Source organism: Lissotriton vulgaris, chromosome 11 (assembly GCF_964263255.1).
Source record: "Lissotriton vulgaris chromosome 11, aLisVul1.2, whole genome shotgun sequence".
Classification (NCBI taxonomy): Eukaryota; Metazoa; Chordata; class Amphibia; order Caudata; family Salamandridae; genus Lissotriton; species Lissotriton vulgaris.
Genome location: NC_141699.1, coordinates 64631076 through 64655142, shown reverse-complemented (window position 1 = coordinate 64655142; position 24067 = coordinate 64631076). Strand labels below are relative to the sequence as shown.

Here is a 24067-nt window from a genome sequence, read left to right as displayed (position 1 = left end):
CAAGTACGAAGTTTACATTTTTTTTTTTTTTACAGATCTTCCTAGGCGCGAAGATCAACACCATACAGAGAAAGGTGTTCCCCAGCGACAAGAGAACACTTGTCCTGCTGAAGGAGACACGTCCGTACCAGAAGGGGCGAGCTCTGACAGTGAGGACTGCGAGCAAGATCATGGGGATGATGGCGTCCTGCATACAACTTGTCCCCAATATACGGTTCCACATGAGACCATTCCAGGAATGGCTGCAACAACAATGGTCACAAGCTACAGGGAGTTGGGATGATCCAGTGGTTGTAACGCATGCAGTGCAAGAAGAGATAGCGTGGTGGAACAAGGAGAATATAACAAAGGGGAAGCCTTTAACACCACGAAACCCAACAGTGACCATCACCACAGACGCATCCCAGAAGGGATGGGGAGCACACATAAACCAGCTGAAGGTGCGGTCCTGTGGACTCCAACAGATGCGATCAAGCACATCAACTACCTGGAACTAAAGACCGTGTTCCTTGCCCTAAAAGCCTTCCAGAAACAATGTATAGGCAAAGAGTGTTGAAACAGACCAACAACACCACAACTCATTTTTGATCTCTCTTCCCCTTCAGGAGTTGGCAGTTTCCAGTCCGTCATGCTATTTATCCGAGACTGGATGAACATCAATCAGTTAAAACTTAATCCGGATAAAACAGAACTTGTGGCGACGGGCGGTGCTGCCAACCCCTGGTCCCCCTCCTTTTGGCCCCTCTCACTTGGGCCCCCTCCTCTCCCTTCTTGTTCAGTTAAAACACTCGGGATCACGCTTAATAATCAATTAACTCTTCACTCACATATCAACTCGGTGGTTTCTTCCTGTTTTTTTACACTAAGAGTTATTCGGAAAGTTGCCAGGTTTTTTTCCACCTCTGCACTAAAGCTGATCCTAATGGCCATGGTCCTGTCAAAGATTGACTATGGCAATATCATCTATAATGGAGCTCCTGCTTATGCCCTGCAGCGCCTGCAGTTGGTACAGAATCAGGCGGCCCGCCTGGTTTTTGGTTTATCCAGGTCCCATCATTCGACCCCTCTGCTCAGGAGCCTACACTGGTTGCCTATAAAACAACGGGCCAGGTTCAAGTTGGGGTGTTTGACTTTTCAAGCAAGAGCGGGCACTGCCCCTGCTTTTATCAACTCGGCAATCTCTCCCTATGTTCCCTCTAGGGACCTTCGCTCCTCCAGCCTGGCCTTACTAACTACGCCTCGCTTTAAAAAGAAACGGTCAGGGAGGCAGAAGTTTGCTCTACTTACACCCACCCTTTGGAATGACCTCCCCCTATCTTTAAGACTCTCCTCTTCCTATATGGAGTTTCGGAGGTCACTAAAAACGTTCCTATTCCAGCAGGCTTTCGGCACCTAGCTCTCTTCTTGCTCTCACTCAGTGACCTCACCAGCGCCATGAAACTGACTCGGTGTACGTGCGCTTTATAAGTCTTTTTAAATTCAAATTCAAAATTCTACATCAGCAAACCGGGAGGAACACAGTCAGTTGCACTATCCAAACTAGCGCAGGACATCTGGAGATGGGCCATCCCACTCAAAATAGACCTCCTAGCTATACATCTACCAGGAAAGGACAACGTGGAGACAGACCGGCTCAGCAGACAGATATCAGTATCCCACGAGTGGGAGCTCAATGCACAAGAAACACAAAGGCTATTCAAGAAGTGGGGGACACCAACAAAGACCCATTTGCAACACACCAGAATGCAAAATGCAGACACTTAACATCCAGGCAACCAGAGGAACAATCTCAGGGGAATGCCCTATGGATAAGCTGGTTCAAAACATTTGCCTACACTTTTCCCCCGATACTACTGATACACAGGGTACTCAGCAAATGCAGAACAAGCAACATGACACTGATTTTGGTGGCACCACAGTGGGCCAGGCAGTCATGGTTCTCACAAATAGTGGAGATGGCGCAGGGACCACCTCACAAGTTCGGGAAAAGAAAGGACTTACTCTCCATGCAAAACAGAGAGGTACTACACCCAGAGCCAGAGAGCCTCTGCCTAGCTGCATGGCTCCTGAAGACAGAGTTTGAACATCTGAAACTGCCGGAGAGCAATACTGCGGGTGCTAACAGAGGCAAGGAGACCTACCACACGAAGGTGCTATGTGGCAAAATGGAAAAGATTCACACAATGGTGCATCAAGGAAAAGCTACACAAGAAGATGACAAAGGAATCTACAGTGCTGAAATATGTAACACACTTGCTAAAAGCAAACCTAAGTTATACCTCGCTGAGAGTACACCTAGCGGCGATAGTAGCCTACACAAGAGGAGAGATAGGAAAGAGCTTCTTTACAACACAAGTAGTAAAAAGATTCCTGAAAGGGGCTAAAAGGTTCCCACCACCAAAAACTATGCCGCCACCGCCACAGAACCTAAAGTTAGTCCTAACAGAGATTATGAAAGCGCCTTTTGAACCCGTTTATAAGGCCTCACTACAAATGCTCACGATGAAAGACAGCCTTTCTAGTGGCAATCACCTCGCTATGCAGGGTAAGCGAGCTGCAAGCACTAACGCTACAAGAACCTTACATCCAAATACACCATGACAGGGTGGTAATGTGAACGGACCCACACTTTATGCCAAAGGTGGTGTCAAGTTTTCACATGAACCAGACAATACAGATGCCAAGCTTCTTCCAGAAACCATCCACAAGTGCGGAGAGGGCACTGCACACTCTGGACGCTAGAAGGGCAGTAATGCATTACATGAAAAGAACTAAAGAGCACAGGAAAACAAAGCAGTTCATTGTGTCCTTCGCAAGCAGTTTCCTGGGTAGACCAGTAACAAAGGTCACCATTGCACGATGGATCGCACAAACAATATAATTCTGCCACAAACAGGCAGGTCAGGAACTAACAGAGGGGGCACAAGCCCACTCTACCAGGAAAAAGGGAGCAACAATAACCTTCCTGGCTAACACACCCATTTAAGACATATGCCTGGTGGCAACATGGGCTTCAGTGCACACGTTCACGGACCACTACTGCGCGGATATACAAATGAACAAGGAAGCACAAGTAGGACAAAAAGTGCTTCAACATATATTCAAAAACCAACGCTCATCTTCCACCCAGCCGCCACAAACATAACAAACTGCTACAAAGTCTATGCACAGCATAGTGAATCCAGAAAGATTCACGCTGCAAAATGAATAGTTTCTTACCTGTCTGTGTAGTTTTGCAGCTTGAAGATCTTTCTGGATTCACTAGCGAACCCATCCACCTCCGTCAGAAAGATGAGGCAGGAGGGGAGGAAATACAAGGACAATATACAAACAGACACTTTAAGTGACAAAGCGGAAATTCCTTTACTTTAAGGAAGAACTTGAAAACATTGCAAAGGGATTAACGAATAGAACACAAAAACAAGAAGAAAAAAAAGAATCCAAAGAGCGCTCAAAGGTGGGAGCTTCCGCAGGAAGCGTGCCGACGTCACAGGAAGGACACCAAAAGGTGGGACGTCGACACCCACCTGGGCTACGGAAAAAAAAAGAGAAAAGACTACGACTCTGTACCCAATCACTAGACCGTGGAATAATGCACAGCATAGTGAATCCAGAAAGATCTTCATGCTGCAAAACTACACCGACAGGTAAACTATTTGTTTCTCACAATCAGAGTCACCGGAGTTATAACAAAGTTCCATCTCGGGTGAACAATTCAAAGTGATGTACACTGGGACTGGTAGTCCTCCAAATATAACCCATGTGGGCTGCTTGCAGTTCCTTCAATAAAATAATTTGAAAGTCACGAATGCGCTTGCATAACACCTCCCCATTCAAATTATCTGCAAACCAGGTCCGCCAAGCCGATTCAAACACCAGCAGCGGAACCGCTCCAATGTGCAGCAGTGCGCTCCACGGCCGGGTCGCCGTAAATATCCAGTTCCACAAGTTGCCCAAAAGCAGAGCGCACTCCCTGTTTGCATTCTCCAGTTTGGGGAAGAAACAAATGCAGTCAGCTCCAGCAGAGCCTGACTCTATTCTGGTTAACCACCCTTCCTAATAGGCTTATCTGCATAGTGACAGACTGCAAGCAAATCGCAACCAGTTTCTTAGTCCCTCATTTATTACAGTTTCTCACAATCAGAGTCACCCGAGTTCTAACAAAGTTCGATCTCAGGTGAACAATTCAAAGTGATGTACACTAGGACTAGTAGTCCTTCACATATAACCCATGTGGGCTGCTTGCAGTTCCTTCAATAAAATAATTCCCAAGTCACGAATGCCCTTGCATAACACCTCCCCGTTCAAATTATCTGCAAACCAGGTCTGCCAAGCCGACCATCTTGCCTGCCCACGCCACCCTCAGGATATTTTATTGAGATATACTCTCCATACAGTACCTCAAAATAATCATTTTTCAGTGCTTTAAAAATCACATACATTGAAGTCTGAAGCTCTCTACAGTTGAAGAGAATATGGAACACCAAGGGTCCTCTGGAGAAAGAAACTCCAAAACACAAAGATTTCAGCAGCGGAAGAAATTGTAATAATCAGTCTAACAATTCTGGGAAATAAAAAATAAAAAAGATATCTCAAAAGCAAACATGTAAAAGTTCCCCTTGTGAAGTACCCTGGTGTTTTTAAATCCCTCTAAAAATGGTGCATGGGAGACCCAGAAAAGCAGTTCTTCCCCACCAGATGACTTGGCGATAAAACGCTCGGTGGTAGAGGAGTATAGGCAGTTGCAACTGGGCCCACCATACTTCAAAGGCCAGGTAGAGGTATTCTTATAGCTATGGCATGTGAAAGATCAGAAACCAGCTTCCAGTACTGGTCCTCTGTGAGATAACTATAGTAAAAGACTGGATGCAGTAGGGTAAATTGACAGCAGAAGCAGCAACAGCTACTCTGTGGTAAATTAAAGATTGAACATCTAGATTGAATCTGTAGGGAACTTGTACATGTTCTGTAGGAACACAGATCACTTCGACTGTGGTGCCTTCAAGGTACAATAATATCCATTTCCTGCCAGAAACCTTCTTTAGATGCTTGTGATATTACCAGCAGACGACGACTATACACTGGCGTATTTCTGCGTAGAAATATGTGGTTGAGTTTCAGGTTGCCACAGCAAGGTATTTTCATGTATTATTGATACCTCATTTAATGAAGAGCAATTGTTTGGAACATCTGTAGCTGACTTGTTGAGAAAATGAAGGTCCAAGTGACGGGAAAGGCAATGGGACCATTGAAGTCTAGAGACTCTTCTTGAGAAACACGGGGCAAGATAGACGACACAACAAACAGGTCTGTTGGAGTCATTGACAGAATTTAAGATGTTCTGCGCCCAGGTTTCAATTCCTGCATCAAACCTTCAAAGAGCACTTGGGTGGTGGAGGGGATGGGGGAGAATGAGGTGTTATCCAAGTCAATGGTTAAGTAAAACTCCTTGCAAATCCTAAACATGGCAGCTGTATGGAATTGCTACCAACACCACCTCACGTCAAGCCCAACGAATAAAATTACAAGGAGGAACTTTTATCCCTCGGCATAATCACTTAAAGAACTTCTGCTCAAGGTAGCAATAGAAAAACCACTTGAAAATCATGGTGCATGTTATGGCATATGACCTGATGGACGACACACAGCACATTTATAAGGAGGTTAACATTCAGGATTCCTGTGTTTCAATATGCAATGTTTCTGATCGAGCAAAATAATTTCTTGGCAACTATGGACCTGAAAAACACGTATTTCCAGATGCCAATTAATCCAGAGCTTATAATGTATCTCCGGTTTGGGAAATAGGGCTTACATTATCAGTTCACGGTGTTGCCCTTCAGACTATTTCAAAAGCAAAAGTATTAAAAATATGGCTGTAATTCTGATACACACCTAGGACCTGCCACTTAAGATGTAGCTGTATGCGAACAATTAGCTGGTGAAAGCATGCTCATTCCAGATTGTCAGATTGCTTTGTTGGGGTTCACCATGAACTTCAGTCTAGTCTTATAGCATCCCAATTGAATCCATTATTGTGCAGAAACAACACAGCCACAAAAGTTGCAGTTCTGAGTTCAAAGAATTTCACAAATGGTTTCATATTTTTTAGATAGCAGTTTCTGACCATTAGATAAGTGGTGAAATTGTTGGAAAAGATGGCATCACTTGATGCCTCATGCAAGATGACACGTTTCCTTTACAGCAGTGGCTGAAAAGCTGGTTGGCTTCTGCCTTGTGGAGTTGGAAGGAACTAGTGGATTGTCACCAAGAGGATGCAAAGAGCACTTCAATGTATGATTTCCCGAAAAGGGGTAGAAGATTCCAACGACCTGTTTACACAGTAATGTTTACAGATACTTTGCACACAGAGTTGGTTTCCCAAATGCAAAACCTTTAAATCAGGAGTCATTGGACACTTGAGTAGTCAGTCAATACACATTTCCTAGAACTCAAAATAGTGTATTTGGCTCTGAAGGCGTATTATGGCAAGGTGCATTGCAAAACTGTAGACTCTGATAACATCACAGAAATAGTTTTCATAAAAATTTGAGTGAATCTGCAGACTGTCTAATCTGGCACAGGACATTTGCTGTTGGGAAAAGTCTCTCTAAACACAATCTGCTACCAATATATCATTGCAGAAATTGTTTTGTGTGCATTTACATGAATGGCACTCTGTTGAAAGGACATTTTCCCATGTTGAGGTACACCAAACATAGACCTCTGTGTGTCCACAGAAAGTGTAAAAACTTCCACCCCAAATCTCATCAAGATATGTATCTATGTTGTTCCACCAATATCATTGATAAACAAGTTATTTTCCTTCAGTAATGCCATGTCTCATAGAGACTAGATCTGTCCGCAGATTACTTACCTTTGAATTTCCGAGGCGTCACACTGGAATCAAAAGATTTTTCATGAGCAGTAACTCACGTGCCGGTATGTGGCGTCCTCCAGCTTCGAATGCGTCTGCTCCGGGAGTGATGTCTGCGGCAGCACCTATATAGGCCACACCTAAGCGTACTGACGCTGGTTTCTTTTCACGACTTTACATACCAGAAGCCTGATGCCATGAACACTGACCACTGGTTTAGAATACTAGGGTCCTGAAAAGGACCAGCTCTGTCCCTAGAAATCCTTTTGCAGTGCTAGGAGAGAGGGTAGGTAGGTAAGGAATCTGTGACTAGATGTAGTCTCTACCAGATATGGCGTTACCATAGGTAAGTAACTTGTTCATCTAATAGAGACTTTTAGACACAGGTTCCTTACCTCTGAATAGATACCCAAGCAGTACCATTCCGGGTTGTAGGTCTGTTGACCAATTTCAAGCAAGAAAGTCCCTCTGGCTTATCGGGCAAAGTGCCCGTCCCTACCGACCTGACATTCGAAACAGTAATGCTTGGTGAAGAAGTGCAGGAAAACCCACTTTGCTGTCTGGCAAGCGCCCAGGACCAGTACTCTGTGAGCTAATGCGGTGGTCGCAGCTTAAGCTCTGGTGGAATGATACAAGATCTATGAGCACACAGAGATTATATAAAGTTGCCAAATATGTTAGTCCAAAATTCCACTCCAAAGTAAAGCTGCTTGCAAAAGAAATCTTTTTATTCCACAGAAATCCAATACTTGTGCCAACGGGTTTTGCCTAGGTTAGAAAAACCTACGGCTTCGTCAAGGCTGGAAATAATACAGAGAGTGTATATTTGTAATACATTCTTAGATACATTCATAAAGCTGTTCACCATAAACATGCAGACCGTGCAAGGACTATAAAACATTGTTGCATTGTAGCCTCCCTGGCTACTGATTGATGCAAAGCACGTAAATCACATATTTTATATTTATAGATTATCATGACAGTGTTACATAAAACACATTTTCACATCATCAATATGTATTTGAGATGACAACGTGTCAGTAAAAAAGGACCCTTATTTACCAGAGTGTTCATTATTTTTGTACAACCCAAGTGCCAGAGTTAGGTAGTATGAAGCATCAAATATGATGCTGGTACCTGCACAATGTCCAATTCACTCCTAGAGGTCTAGTGAAAGAATAAGAAATATGAGGAAGACCGTTCTTAAACCGAAAATGTATCAAGCAGTACAGTCAAGTGCCTGGTCAATCCAAAAATTGAAAAGTAGTTCCTACCTAGTCGGTGTTCCCCTTCTGATTTGTGCACTATTCAACTTAGCGAGAGATTATTTCGAAGTGCGCTGTGTTGCTCAGGCTATTCGGCCATAAGTAATGGGACAGCACGCCTACAATCACAATGGGGACTTCATTAATGTGTCAGCGTAATTATTACTTTGTGCCGCACATCAAAACTTACAACATGACGTTGTGTTTTATACAATATAATTTCCCTTACCTTCGGAGTATTACTATGGTAGAAATAACAGAGAGTGGCGTAAAGAAACGCATTTATGTCATCAGCCGGAGTAATAGTAGGACTTAATTATCTAGTCCAAAATCGTAATTTCCCTGTAACCAAAATATAAAGTCGAATTTTAATCAGAGTAATTGCTCCTACAGAGCACAAAATGCTCAAGCCTTTTACAAACTACTGAGGACGACAGACTATTCTTATCTCAAAATCCAAAGTCTGTCCGCTTTTCGTGGCGTCCTGCTCGTGTACAGGCATGCAATTGCCACTTCCATGTATGCGCTTAAAGAGCATACACGTAAATATAGAAGAGGTACTACACTGCCGGATCCGCCATCTTAGAGTGGGTCCCTGTTGCGGTATTTGCTATACATGTCAAAAACTATCTATTAATTATATTAATTTTCAAATCGCGATCATTACTTTTGACATCCTGGAACTAGAAAGAGTTTAATTGGGATCTCAGAGCTGACAGTAGCTCCCAATAATTCACGATTAGTAATCTTACCGCATATTAAGGGATAACTGCGGCCATTATTTCGGTGCAAAATAATTAACAGCATCGAATGTTACCACATGATTATAATTATTTTTCAGACCTGAGAAAATACACTGGTTTAGGTGTATTGAGAGAGTGCACTTAGGTTATACAAAAGTCATTGTAACAAATCGCAAATACATTCGATTCAGTAAATGAAAATTGATCAAGCTCATAGAAAAGTATTACTAACTAAAAAGTAAATTTTTTAAAACAGCAAGGTTTTCTTAAGAGTGTGAACAGATTGTACACTGAACCAAACCCTCAGTCCAACATTATCCAGATAGTGATACATATATCATTTGGCTAGTATATATAACCATGTTTCAATCACCCAGAAAATATTGAAGCTCATGATCAAAGTTTATGCCATTCTCTACAGCTTTTAAACGCATGATCCACTTTGCTTCGCACCTACGTAGCAACAGCTCCCTGTTGCCTCCACGTGGATCTACTTTGATCTGGTCAATACCGAAAAATACAACGTTTTTACTCTCTTTTTGGGCAGGACAATTATTTACATGTTCAACTGTTGGATATCTAGCGTCATTTTGTTTTAGAGCTCTGACATGTTCTCCCATACGATCTTTCAGCATCCTAATTGTACTCTGGTGGACGATCTTCACTCAAAAAGGCGTAGACTAAACCGGTTCGGGTGGAGGACCCTGCTTTGCTGCTACAACAGACGATTCTCCAGAAGGGGCAGCTTAATTAGAGGATCGATGTCCATGCTCAGTAGCCAGGGATTCCAGATTCTGCGTCCCCAATCCAGAGCCACAATGATTACCTGAGCCCGGTCGTTCTTGATCTTCTTGAGATCACTGCGCAGAAGTGGTATAGGAGAAAGTGTTTAGGAGGACTGTGTTCCTCTTGAGACGAAAAACTTCTCAGAGCAAGAGCCACCTTGGAAACTCCAATGTGCAAAGCTTCTGACATTGTGCGTTCTCTTCGGAGACTAACTGATCTAACCAGGGCTTTCCCCACTGCTGAGAGAGACCAGGCGCCGCCTCCTGTTGGAGATGCCATTTGTGATCATCTATGTATCGACGGCTGAGTTTGTCTTATCTGGTGTTCAGAGAGCTCACCAGGTGTTGAACCACCATGGAAATGCCCTGCAGGGCTAGTCTAGTAATTTGAATGATCTACTCGACCTAACTGTAATGTGCATGACCCGTGAACTGGTCTCAAATTATGTGATCCTAGGCAAGTATTTTGTCTTATGGAACCGCCTAATTCTTCATTATCACTTAAGAGAGCACCTTTGAATATGCAAGTTCACTATTTCTGCTGTACAAAAAACTTTTTTTTTTACTAGGCTAAACGTTTGCCCCATAGAAAGGCCGAAGAACCTGGCCGTAGTTCAACCGTCCTTGAAGTTATCCATCTCTGAAACTGCCTTTTCTCCAGAGAGGCAGGTGCCATCAAAGGGCATCTCCATAAAGAATTGGATATCCCCCGAAAAGCCAATGGTCCTCAATCAGATGTGGCACCTTAAAGCCACAGTTGATAAAAATGATCTGCCCAAAGAATTGTTTGTGTCAAGTCCACAGCGGATAGTGAATTTCGCAGTATCTCTCCCATCTGCAACAGCCTGGGAGCATACGCCCTGGGCCTCCTCTAGGTCCATTAGCAGCACCAGTGTCCCACAGAGCATGGGAAAAATAGCCCAAAAGGCATGCAGTGTTCACGGACCGCAGTGCAAGGCTGGCGTAAGAAAACATCTTCCCCAAAGAGACCAGCCTCGTGGATTACCTATCTGGGGGAGCAGTGGGGAATGCACCCTGGGATGTGGACGCTTGGACCACCACGCTCCCCAGGGTAGGGTGTTTGGTGAGGAAGTTTGGGTTCCCAGGGGCTAGGCAGTAGCGGCGGGCAATCTTACTATTCACAGAAGCTCCTATGTGGAGTTTGGACCAAGTCCCCAAAAGGATGTCGGTGAGGGCGTCATTGCACGGGAATAGTGGAGCGGAGGACTCCCGGTTGCAGCACCTCTGTCAAGACATTAGTCTTGATTCCCACTGAGGTCAACTGAAGGTCATGGGGGAGAAAGCATACCATTGTCTGCAGAAGTACCCAGTCCTCTGGCCTCAGCCAGTTCCTCACACCAGTCCATGTTGGGGCTTTCTTCATATAGATGGAATTCAACTGAACTGAAGGTCAAGGACCTCAGCCGTCCTCCGCACCACCATTGCAGAGGTTTGCTTCCTCCTACGTAGCCATGGTAGGCGGAAGTAAGCATACTAGTATCCTGAAAAGAATCCAGTCCACAGGCTCCATCCAGTTCCTCACACCAATCCATGTTTGGGTTTTCTTCATATCAATGGTATTCCTCAGGGTATGGCAATACCCGTACTTCCTGAATCCTGACCCAAGGGAATAGGCCTCAGTCTCTGATTGGCACCGGATCCGGCATCCAGTGATGCCCCTCCAGCTCTGATTTGCAGTCAAGGATCAGAATGGGGATGGAGCCCGGACCGGAGCTGCCGGCGCAGAACCTGTTGGGGCCCCTTCTCACCCTGGAGGGTGCGAAGGCACCCTGGTGGGGTCAGGCTGTCCAAATATGAGGCGCATGCCCTCACAAAATTCCTTTGATTGGGTGGGGTTGGATCCTGCTCCCAGAAAGTCTGGGAGGTGTGGAGTTGGCTTAGGCTTTACCGTGGAGCCAGGCCGTTAATGTCGATGCTACCTCATCTCGTCAGCCGAGGGACGAGAAGTTGAAGACCTCTTCAACAGCGTATTGGTCTATTGAGACTGAGGATTTGGAGTGGGATGATGATCGTGGACTTCATGACTGCTCTTGGGACCTTCTGCCTGACTGGCACCTCAAGTGTCGTGGCATAGCCCGCCGAGCCTCCTTGAGCATGAGGGATGCTCTCACTAGGCCTTAGAATTCATGGCGCAGCAGTCAGACCATGACTTCGGGTTGTGGTCGTGCTCGAGACACCACAGGCATACAAGATGTGGATCTGTCACTGACATCTGTTGATGACAAGCTCCGCAGGGCTTTGTCAGCTATCCTGAAGGACATTTCTGCCACACAAGAGGGAAAACCCTCAAAAGAGTCTACAAAAAGTCGAAAGTCTAGCTCTACGGCCACAATATAGGTGCTGCGGATATTGACGACTCATCTAAAGCTGAACTACACCACCCACCAGCGTGCAGGGGTACAGCTTCCGAAAAATCTTCTGGATCTTCTGACACCTGGGAAATTCAAAGGGGAGGAATCTGCGGCTAGAAGTCGCCTTCAGAATGTTCTAGTCATCAATAAGTACAGTCACAGAACTGTGATTCTCTGTTGAACTTCACAGCAATGGTATTCACATCTCATCAGCATGTCCTAGCAAAGGATGTGGATTTTCCAGAAATAGCCCATTAGAGATGAAATCCGAAGGTAATATTTCACCCTGAATCCAAGAGTATATGATTGGAACCCATGGCTGCTTAGGTTTTAGAACTGAACATCTGAATTTACCACAACGTTGCATTAATAATAAGAGGCTGGGTGCCCAACAATTCACAGGTGCTGTGTGACAAAGTTTAAATATTAACTAGCCATGTTGGCCTGTCTGGAATATTATTGGGGTATAGCACTTAACATGCCAGTTTACAGAATTTCTCTACAGGGATCAAAGAAGTCTCTCACACAACGCCATTTGCAAGTAGGAAACTAAACACGGTTTTAGGGAGACTAATGCAAAGAATTTGAACTTCTATACAAGGCATTTAACATAAACACCACCTTTGTACAATCAATGCCTTCTTTCTGAAAGGTCTAGGTCTTTCTGAAAGATTCAGTCTAGGACAGTTGAGCAGCCATACATGCTGAAAGATAAAAAAATACGAACATGGTTGCTAGGAGAACTGGTCCAACATGTATCCCAAAGGTGGTTCCCAATTTTTGCTTTTTTGTAAATCAGACCTCACAGTTGCCGCTTTTTTCTTCCAGCATCCTACAGCATTAGCTGAAAGGGAGTTGCATACTTTGGATGTTAAAAGGGCTACACTATTTTACAGTGGAGAAACTGTCCAACTCAACAGTTTCTTGTGGAATATGCCTCGCTGGCCGGGGGGAAGCTGTCCTAAGGGACCGTAATCTAATGTATTGTACAGACTATTCATCAGTGACGTTCATTAGCTGGCAAAGCATTGCAAGTGGGATCCATGGCTCATTCTAAAAGAAAATAGGTGGAGCACACTTTTGACATACATTACAAGTGTATCTATAATTGTTTTTTGTACTTTGGCAACTATGCCCATCACATTCACAAAACATTACTTTGGATATTCAGTCACAAATGGAAGCTCAGGAAGGTCAAGTGATATTAATAGAATTGCTTGTCACTACTCTTCATGCTGTCCACAGGGGAAAATATCTATGTATAATCTATACATGGAAGTGTTCCTAGATCCTGCATAGAGTGGTGAAAATTCTAATTGTTGAAACTGAACTGATCAATAGCTTCTTTTTCAGCATGCATGTATTCTAGGTTCACATGCTATGAATAGATTATACATAAGTATTTTCCCCTGTGTGTGTGTGTGTATATATATATATATATATATATATATATATATATATATATATATATATATATATATATATATATATTCATTGAAAAAACCATAGGTTTTACATACGTTATAGTTAGGAAGTAGCATTTACAAAACCTTTGAAATTCACTGAAAAAACCATAGGTTTGACACAGGTTATAGTTAGCTGGACATTTCACTCATATAAAACCATTGAAATTCCCCCGTTATAGTTACTTCAGCTAACTATAACTTGCGCGCCCGCAATGGACTGCTGATGACGTCACATATTACATCACTTATGACATCACTGATGACATCTCAAATGACATCACTGATGACATCATCCAGTGAATGGGTTAGTTCTGAAAATTAAATATGTTTTATATATGTATATCTGGAGGTTGATGGAAGAAGAAATTAGTCTATAAGTGTATAAATGGCTGCTTTTTTGGTGAAAAATAGATTGTATAACTGACTGATTAACTGTATCTTAATGAATACATGGGTTAGTGAGTAATGTTTAAATATATACATTTCTGTATCAGTCTCTCAGTTTCTGTGTAAGTTGCTGCATGTGTTGGTGAGTAGTTAGATGAGTGATACATAATGTCTATATAGGTTATTGTTTGTTTGATTATTAGTAGGAGTGTCTAAGTGTCAATATGCTTCGTTGGGAGATCTTACGTAGTGCATAGATGCATGAATGAGTGACTTACTGTTTGTATGTGTTGTAGGCAGCATATGTGCTAGACTGTATGGGTGAATGAGTGTGTGTGGTGAGTAGGTATATAGGTTATTATTTGTTTTTTTCTGTATGAGTGTATATATGACAGTCTAAGTGAATAAATAACTGTTTTAATACTGTATTTCTGAGTAAGTACATATGTTTTAAACTAGTACATATAAGTTATGTGTGAGTAACTATGGTTGAGTGTCGGTGTGTAACAGGATGATCAGGATGAATCAGTGTGTGAGAACATATGACTGAGTACATATATGAGTGACTGTATATAATATATGAGTGACTGTATATGTCTGTTGATGAATGAGTGGATGTGTGTATAGATCTTCAAATTACTAAATAGGTGTGTTCTAAGTGGCATTGGTATGGCTATTGTATTGAAAATGTTATTTTCTTTTTTTGAGTGTGTAATAAAGGTTATATTAGGGTGAGTAAAGGTCTGCCACTCTTCCACAAGGATGATGTCATCAGTGATGTAATTTGAGATGTCATCAGTGATGTCATGAGTGTTGTCACTGACCATGTCATGAGTGATGTAATATGTGACGTCATCAGCAGTCCATTGCGGGCGCGCGAGTTATAGTTAGCTGAAGTAACTATAACGGGGGAATTTCAATGGTTTTATATGAGTGAAATGTCCAGCTAACTAGAACGTGTCAAACCTATGTTTTTTTCAGTGAATTTCAAAGGTTTTGTAAATGCTACTTCCTAACTAAAAACCTTTGAAATTCACTGAAAAAACCATAGGTTTTACACAAGTTATAAAGTGCTAATTCGTAACTATAACATAGGTTAAACCTATGGTTTTTTTCAGAGAATTTGCAATATTTTTTAAATGCTACTTCCTAACTATAACGTGTGTAAAACCTATGGTTTTTTCAGTGAATTTCAAAGGTTTTTAAAGTGCTAATTTGTAACTATAACATAGGTTAAACCTATGGTTTTTTCAGAGAATTTGCAATATTTTTTAAATGCTACTTCCTAACTATAACATGTGTAAAACCTATTGTTTTTTCAGTGAATTTCAAGGGTTTTTTAAATGCTAATTCCTAACTATATCGTGGCTGCAACCTATGGTTTTTTAAATGAATTTCAGCAAATGTTTTCAACAGAAAAAAAAAGTTTTCTTGACTGGCGGAGTTGTTTAGGGACTCCCTGAAAAGCTCTAGGGGGTCTGGGAGTGTCTTCCTTGCTTCCTTTTTAAGTTTTGAAACATTTATGTTATTAGAGCAAAACGCCATTTTAAACCGGAGTGCGCGACCGGGTGCGCGCACCCCGCTATATTTTTTTTTTTAAATTGGGTTTTTCAACCCATCGAGATTCATCTTAGACCCCCTGAGAAGCTGTAGTAAGTCAGGTATTGTCTACCTTGTCTCCTTTTTTACGTTTTGAAACTTTTATGTAAATGGAGCAGAATGCCATTTTAAACTGCCGCGCGCGACCTGTTGCGCGCACGCCGCTATATTTTTCCAAAAAAAATTGGTTTTTCAACCCATCGAGATTCATCTTAGACCCCCTGAGAAGCTGTAGTAGGTCAGGGACGGTCTACCTTGCCTCCTTTTTTACGTTTTGAAACTTTTATGTAAATGGAGAAGAACACCGTTTTAAACTGCCGTGCACCCCGCTATATTTTTAGAAACAAAAAGTGTTTTATGGTTTATCGAGATTCTTCTTGGACCCCCTGAGAAGGTGTAGGGGGTCAGGAAGTGTCTACCTTGCCTCCTTTTCACATTTTGAAACTTGTATGTTAATTAGAGCGATAAGCCATTTTCAAACGACATACGTGACCGGGTGATCCCACCGCATAGACGTCTCGGTGCGCGCACGTCAAGTCATGTGACTCGAAAACAACACTTTTGATTGGTTCATAGTAGTTTCTGTTCTGGAATTTTCAACAACCCCAACTATTTCCCTCACTATCTTTTTTACTCTCACGGGAGAAGAACCCTTTGCATCTTTCCGGAGACTTTCGTGAAATGGCTGCAACACAGAATTCATCTTCTGAATCTGAGAAAAATTGTCGGCTGCCTCAAACAAAAAGGTAGGAATCTTTCATCTGGAAATTTTTTACTTATCCTGAGGATAAAAAAAAAGTGAATGCCCCGAAAGTCACTTGCACGATATGTGGCACTGTTCTTTCAAGAGGAAACCCTTCAAGTATTCCTTTTCGATACATACAATGATGAGGCATGTCAGACAAGTGCACCCTGTGCAATTTGCACAGGCATCTACAAGAGCTCTGGCAACACAACTACCACCAGCTGTGGCCAGCACATCATCTGGAGGACAACCTGCATCTCTATCCACTGCAGAGTTGGACTTAAGACCATTCTTGTCAAGAGTGCATATGAAATGCAATTTGTGTTCTGAAATTATTGTGTATGGGGAGCAGAGCCTCACTATGATTGAGAAAAGAATTAATGAACATCAGTGCTCCCAGAGAAGATACATTTTTTAAAAGTTTCGATCGATTTTGTTCCTGCTGAACAGTTTTGCAGTTGAAGATTTCGGTGCCTGTTAGAAAAATCAAAAACAATATAAAACTTTTCAAAAAAAAAAAAAACAACAAAAGAAAAAAAAAGTTATTTTCAGAACTTACTCATTTTTCCAAAAAGAGCTCTATTAACAAGCTGAAGTATCGCCACTTTCTCAGCACAATTAGCCAAGAAAGCGGCGATACTTGGGGCATATTATGAAGGAGAGGCGATACGTTATCATCGCTTTTATCGGCAAGACACTGACGATAAAGCGGCGATAATGGCCTTCATAATATGTTCTATGAATTCCAATCGAAGCCTATGTTGTGTTAGCTTCGATTGGAATTCATAGAGCATATTATCAAGGCCATTATCGCCGCTATATCGGCAGTTTCCTGCCGATAAAAGCGGCGACAATGTATTGCTTGTCCTTGACAATATGCCTCACAGCGCCTTATTAAAAAGGGCATTACAACGCCTGCCATAAGACCACTTTGCATGTGTGCCACACAGATCGTTAATGACATGCAAAGTGGGCGTACGTCCACCTACATACAAAATGTGGTTGGAGGTGAAAACACCCTATCACCAAGACAGGCGTTGAGAGAAAAAGAGCTGGGATAAACTTGTTTATCGTAGGTTTTCCAACACCTGCTCTGATCAAGCGTTACGCATTGTTAACATGGGGTTGTGGATCACAAAACTGAATCCATACCCCCTTATTAACAAGGCACACATTAGCGCGTGAAAGCAACGCTTGTTTTCGCGCGGTAATGTTAACTACCGCCGGCTATCACAGGATTTACTATCGCCTATGTGTTCACATTGATAATAACGCGCTAACACGGCGAAAAAATCCGGCGATAGCCGGCGATAGTCAAATGTGCGATGTGCGTTCTTTAACACACAGGTTCCTCACCCACGCACACAAAGCCCTACACAGCCAAGGCCCAGGATACCTCAACAGCCGCCTCAACTTCTATGCTCCCAAACGCCAGCTTCGATCGACCAGCCACGCCCTCGCCGCCGTCCCCCGCATCCGAAGAGCCACCACAAGGGGACGGTCCTTCTCCTACCTCGCCGCCAAGACATGGAACTCCCTCCCCACCCACCTCCGCCTGACCCAGGACCACCTCGCCTTCAGGAAGCAACTCAAGACCTGGATGTTCGAGCAGTAGCAGATCCCCCTCCCCCAGCGCCTTGAGACCCTCTGGGTAAGTAGTGCGCTATATAAATGCGATGATTGATTGATTGATTGAATATGCCCCTGTGTCATCTTTCTTATCAATGAATGTGTAGTGTTTAAATGAGTAAATGAAATTAATGACAAAAAATACAGTAAGGGACTGACTAAATGAGTGAGGTAAACAAAGTGTAGTGACTGAAGAAAGTGAAGTAAAAGAGTGACTAAAACAAGGGGGCTAATGTACGATACATGGCGCATCTCTGCAAATCATCAAGGATGCACCAAGTAACCTACGACAAGAAAAAACACCCGTGCGTCACCATTGATGTATCACATTTACAATGTGGCACACCATGGGGAAAAACAGAACACATGCATGAAGCATCTGTGCCGTAAAGGTGTTGCATTGTTGGAGTTGCATCGCATAAGCAATGTAGCTCCAGCAATGCTCCTGGCGGGCCCATTCAACTAATGCTGCTTCAAGCCTTACGCCTGCTTCAAGCAGGCGCAGAGTTTTCACATAGCATTGGCCTACAAGTGGTTGAGTAAAATCTTGTAGATTTCACTCACCCACTTTTAGCAGACGTTCCTGCGCAGGAACGTCCCCCCCTGTACCAGAACGCCTCCTTAAGGCACAGGTCTTTACAACGTGACACATCTCACAGATATATCACGTTATATATAGTCCACACCATGGTGCATCTTTTGCACCGCTGCTGCATCACAAAAGTGACGCAATAGCGGCGCAAAAGAGACATAAAAGACTTGTACATGTGCCCCAAGATGTCTAAAGATAAGGTAGTGAATTAAGGGAAATTAAGAATTATGAGAAAAGCAGTATGGAAAAGAAAGTAAAAGTGAAGGAGTTACAAAAGGGGACTGAGGATGCAAATATGGAAGAAGACTAAGGTAGAAAGAGAGATATATAGAGTAGAGTTAGGCAAGTGAAAGTAAAACACATAGAAAGATGTTGAAGGAAGGGGATTTGAGGATGATAAAAAGGAGGTAAGTGAAAGTGAAAAGTGGGAAATAACTGATTTAAAAATTGATTAAAGGAATGAAAGGACTTGGGAAAGCGTAGAGAGGGAATACAACAGAGACACAGATTTATATTACCCAACACATCTATGAAAAATAGCATACATGCGCCAGGAAAAATGCGACATACAAGTTAATCTTTGCACCAGTCACGATGGACCGCATTTCCAAATCGGTTTTATGATGTCGGAGGAATAAACAGATGCGTATCAGATCTAGGGCTGAAAGTTGACACAGTGTTTAAATTGTGTTCCATACACGACGCAACTCCAGCACTTTTCAAACTTGTTCTATCTGTAACGTGGTACATCAACCTTTACAGTTACATCTATAGCTCCAATGTTTTGTCACATCAGCGTTGGTGAAGTGACTCAGTAAAATGTTGTAGATTTCATAGAATCACTTTTTAAGGGGGTTCTTATAACAGAACAGCCAGTCCTGCGTGGAAATGCTCCCATGAAACATGACACTGGTTTGACCAGGACAGAAAAAGAAGTAAGACAGTGATGGAAAAGTATTTTTATTTGTCATACTTACCAAAGTAATAGTAAACTTCTTTAAAAAACATAGTATCTGTGGATGAAAAGTAAAAATAGGGTTATAATCTACATTTCATAAAACAAAACAAAGTAGGAGTGAATGAAACAAAGTGAAAGAAAGGAAGAGTGAGAGAGAGAGACAGAGACAGAATGTGTAGTATATAAATCAATGACTAGGATGATTAAGTGAAAGAGATAATGGCACTGAAGGAATGACTGTGTAAAGGAAAGTATAGTGGGGAAGAAAAGGAGAGTATGATCAGTGATAGTAGACGAAAGAAACAGTCTCTAAAACTACCAGACTAAGGGTACGGGAATGTGTTAAGGAGATACATAAAATAAGGGAAGGACACTAAGAGAAACAATGAAAAACGGTGAGTAACAGAAGATGAACGGGGCAGAAACAGGGAAGGACTGAAAGGGACAGATAAACAGAAATAAAGTAGGGTAAGGGGACTGAAGTATAGATTTAAGTATGGGAAATGAGGATAAGTGATGGAAGCAGAGTAAGGGAACAAGTATTAAGGTACGGTAAGAGAAGGGAATTAAGATTGAGGAAACAGGTGATAGAGGGTCGATAATGGTGAGTCACCATGAGACAACAGGAGTAACAAACTGAAGAGATAGACAGAGTGAAGGAAATAGTGACAGAAAAGATATCAGGGAAGCAGGAAAGAAAAGTAAACAACCAAATGTGGATGAGTTAAAGGGAGTGAGCGTGAGAGAACGGCACTGACAAAGGAAGCGGATGAACGGAGTAAGGATAAGAGAGAGGGAGAGAGGGAACTATAGGGAAAAATAGAAATAAGAAACTAATGACATTTTTTTTTAATTAGTCGTACTTACCTTATAAATGTAATATCTGTGGAAGACAATAAACAAATCTGTTACAATAAATATTTCTAAATCCAATCTAACAAAATAACTTGAAATCACTGCTTATAGTGAAAATCAATATATTCTGAGGACAGCAAAAATAAACCATGTAATATGTTGTCCAATACTACTCATCATATGACAGCGGGCAAAAAAAAAACACAATCAAAACGATTGTGTTTAAAAAAAAACATACAACATCTGTATACATAATGTAATTACTTGAAAAAAACATGTCTTAAATGTTTTTCTCTAATTCGCAATTTCTTGAGTAAGGACACTACATCTCCAACAGTTACAAACTAATAAAACTATGCCACTTACTTTTAAATACCTCTCAATAAAGTTCCGTGCAAGTATGTACTAACAACATTTATCTCAACTACTCATTTTGTTGTCTCATGCTTTTCCGCGTGACCAAATAGCATGAGTAAACTCCTTATTTTCCCAAATTACTTAATTGTACTCTTAACCATTCTTTTCTCAAGCTTTCGAATGAAAAGTTCCAACGTGTTCTGTACCATCAAACATTAATTAAACCTGTACCTGATACTATCACTATGCCAAATACAAGTTTCATTTCTAAATTTGCACACCCTCAGTCACACACTACTTCTAAACAATATTGTTTCTTTTCTTTACAGCATTAATCTTCCTACATCAAGTAATTTTACTGAAGTTTGGGTTGCAAAATTACCAGATAAGAATTTGTCAAGTCAAAAGGCAAACGTTTCTTAAAAGTCAATTGACTGTCATTGCAGTGTGTCCAGCCTGTTGGAGACTTCAAATAAGCTATGTAATGTCCTAATGATGTTGAAGGACCTTCATGAAAGATAATTGCTACAGTTACAAATGTTCTTCTAGAAATAGATATTTGAGAAGCCACAAAATTTTTAATTAAAGTTGACAATTTTGTTCCATCAGCTCTGCATCTTTGAAACATTAAAATTACATACTGCCCATATCTATGGATAAATAATGTTGATAACATTTCTGACTTACATTGAGAGCAGACCATGTTTTGATGCGCATCTTTAACTAGTTTATTAAAGGACATTGCTTTACAGTCTGGTAATGTTAAATATGTAAATCTTTCTGTGTGTATGTCAGTACTACTTGAAAATGAACAATTATCGCAGTTATGTTGCCATTTATAAGAAAGGCCAAAAAGACTATCAATATCTACACCTTCATCTTCCAAAACTGTAAGCATATACATAATAAATTCCTGACAATCTTGCTGAATATTCTGAGAAAATTGATTTAGTCCAGCACATATGTCTAAAACATTTCGTAGTTCTGAAACACTTGTTACTTCACTATTATCACTGCTACATTTTTCAAAGAGAGAATTTAATGAACAACAAAATCTTTCCTCCCGATTTTGTACAATCTGTTGCTGTAAAGTTTTAAGAAAAAAAACAACATTAACCACTACATTTGCATAGCAGTTGACACCAGAACTATTTTCAAATTTAAATCCAACAATTTCTTCAATAGTAAGCTTTTTCTTTTTGCTACCAATGACAGGTTCATCTTTTTTTTCTTCGTTTCTCTACTACTTCACTACATTTTTCCTCATAGCTCCTTTTTCGACCTACCACACACTTTTCAATTAAAGGATATTGAGGTAAACTTGGAGCATATTCTCTTCTTAACCTATTCTACTCCTTCACACAATTTAGATCTGCACTAATCTTTGTCTCCTCAAAATCAATTAGATAAAGTCCAGATAAAGTTCCAACTCGAGATAAAGCAACATAGGCCATACCCTCTTTGAACACAGTGCTTCCAATATTTACCAAAGCACTATCTACACTTAAACCTTGAGATTTGTGAATAGTCACTGCATATGCCAAATGAATAGGAAATTGTTTCCGGCGGACATATAAGTCTTTCACAAGCAAAAAACGAGTTGAACAACGACTGAATTGTTGAACTTCCTCAATTCCATCAAATTTGATTCTTAAAAATTCAATCTCATCTCTATTTGGGTAATTCACAAAACCAACATTACCCATTGCTCCATTCACCAAACCTCCATTCACCAAAGCCATCGAGCGGGAAAAGGGGCGGGCCATCGGTATTACTCTCAGGGCAAAATTCAGCTGTCCCACCAATTGTTGTAATTGCTGCAACTTAACCTTGGACTGACTAATACACGTCTCCAGGGATGCCCTGAACCTAAGCACTTTTTCTCTTGGTAAACGAAAACAACCCTCCTCCGAGTCGAGCTCGATCCCCAGAAACTCGAGGCAAGTCGAAGGACCCACCGTCTTTACGGGTGCCAATGGCACACCAAAATGGTTCATTAAGACACAAAATTCATTCAAAGCCTGACCACATTCCGGATCCCCGGCTGCCCCTAGAAACAAAAAGTCATCGAGATAATGCATAACCTGATGAAACCCCGTCTTCCTTGTGAAGACCCATTGCAGGAAACAACTGAACTGCTCGAAATAGGAACAAGATATAGAGCAACCCATTGGCATACATCTATCCATGTAATAGTGTCCCTGAAACATGAAACCAAGAAGACGCTGATCGTCTGGATGTACCGGGAGCAACCGGAACGCTGACTCGATATCAGATTTCGCCATCAGCGCACCGGGCCCTAGGCGATTCAAAATGGCTACGGCCTCATCGAAAGATGCATACCGTACTGAACACACTGCCGGGTCTATCGCATCGTTTACGGAAAGACCACGTGGGGCTGATAAATTATGTATCAGCCGAAACTCACCCGGGTCCTTCTTGGGGACAACCCCTAAGGGGGAACAAACAAAGTTAGCAACCGGTGGCACACTAAACGGACCGGCGACTCGACCTCGAGCCACCTCTTTCCCAATCTTCTCCTGTACCACGGTCGTGTGCTGCAAGACTGATATTTGGTTTTTACATTTCGCTAAACCCTGAAACTCCCCCACTGGGATGCGGAAACCATATGAAAACCCGTTCCGCAACACCCCAGCGGAAGTGTGGTCCGGGTATTCGCTGAGCCAAGGAATCATTGCCATGGTATCAATCGGAGTAGGTAAAGGCGCCCCTCGGACTATTTCAGACCTGTTTGGCGCCTCCTCTACCCCCGTTATCACCCGTTTTGGCTCTGCACATGGACTCAGGATGGGACGCTTGCCCACACCCGCTACATTCGTGCCTGAATTTGCATGACCCCTGGGGCCTCGTACATTTACCCCTGTTAAAGTTCCAACAACTCCCTTTTTTACCTGTGGTGCCGTTCGGCCTGGACTGGTATTCGTTACTCGCGCCTGATCGAAAGGAGGTCCCAGAATATTGGCGGGAGGACTCCCCCACACTACTCCCTACTAATGGCAAATTCAACATACCAGTATCCGCCATTTTTGACCATGACACAGAGTCGTAACAATCCCAAGTTAAGTTTTTATCATGTTCTTTCGCTTTCCTGAAAATATTATCGTAACAGAACCATTCTAATTTAATTTCTAATTTAAAATACTTGTAAAGCGCAACGTACACCTTGCGGTTTCTTGGCGCTGAAGGGATCGACAACTGAGATGAAGAGAGACCAGGGAGAGATAAAAGATATTGAGGGAGTTTTTAAGTAGGGAAAGCCTGACTGAAAAGAAACGTTTTCAGTTCTCTGCGAAAAGGGAGATACTGAGTAGCAGAGCGGAGGTGGTCAGGAAGTGAGTTCCAGAAGGTTGGGGCTAAGGTGGAGAAATTAGCCCCGCCCCACTTTTTACGAGTGAAGCGAGGGATCTGGAGGAGGG

General features: G+C 42.1%; 1 protein-coding gene across 2 annotated transcripts in view; it reads left to right on the top strand.

The window, feature by feature from the left end:
* The window catches only part of DGCR2 (DiGeorge syndrome critical region gene 2), a 399860-nt gene extending 378595 nt beyond the window's left edge, over positions 1-21265 (top strand). The window contains exon 12 of one of the 2 annotated variants that reach the window (XM_086942700.1): positions 20960-21265. In XM_086942700.1, coding sequence (XP_086798826.1) covers positions 20960-21123 — 164 coding nt within the window. In that variant the 3' untranslated portion in view covers positions 21124-21265. The remainder of the gene's footprint in view (positions 1-20959) is intronic. The other variant, XM_086942703.1, reaches the window with a different exon arrangement.
* Positions 21266-24067: the final 2802 nt, after the last annotated feature.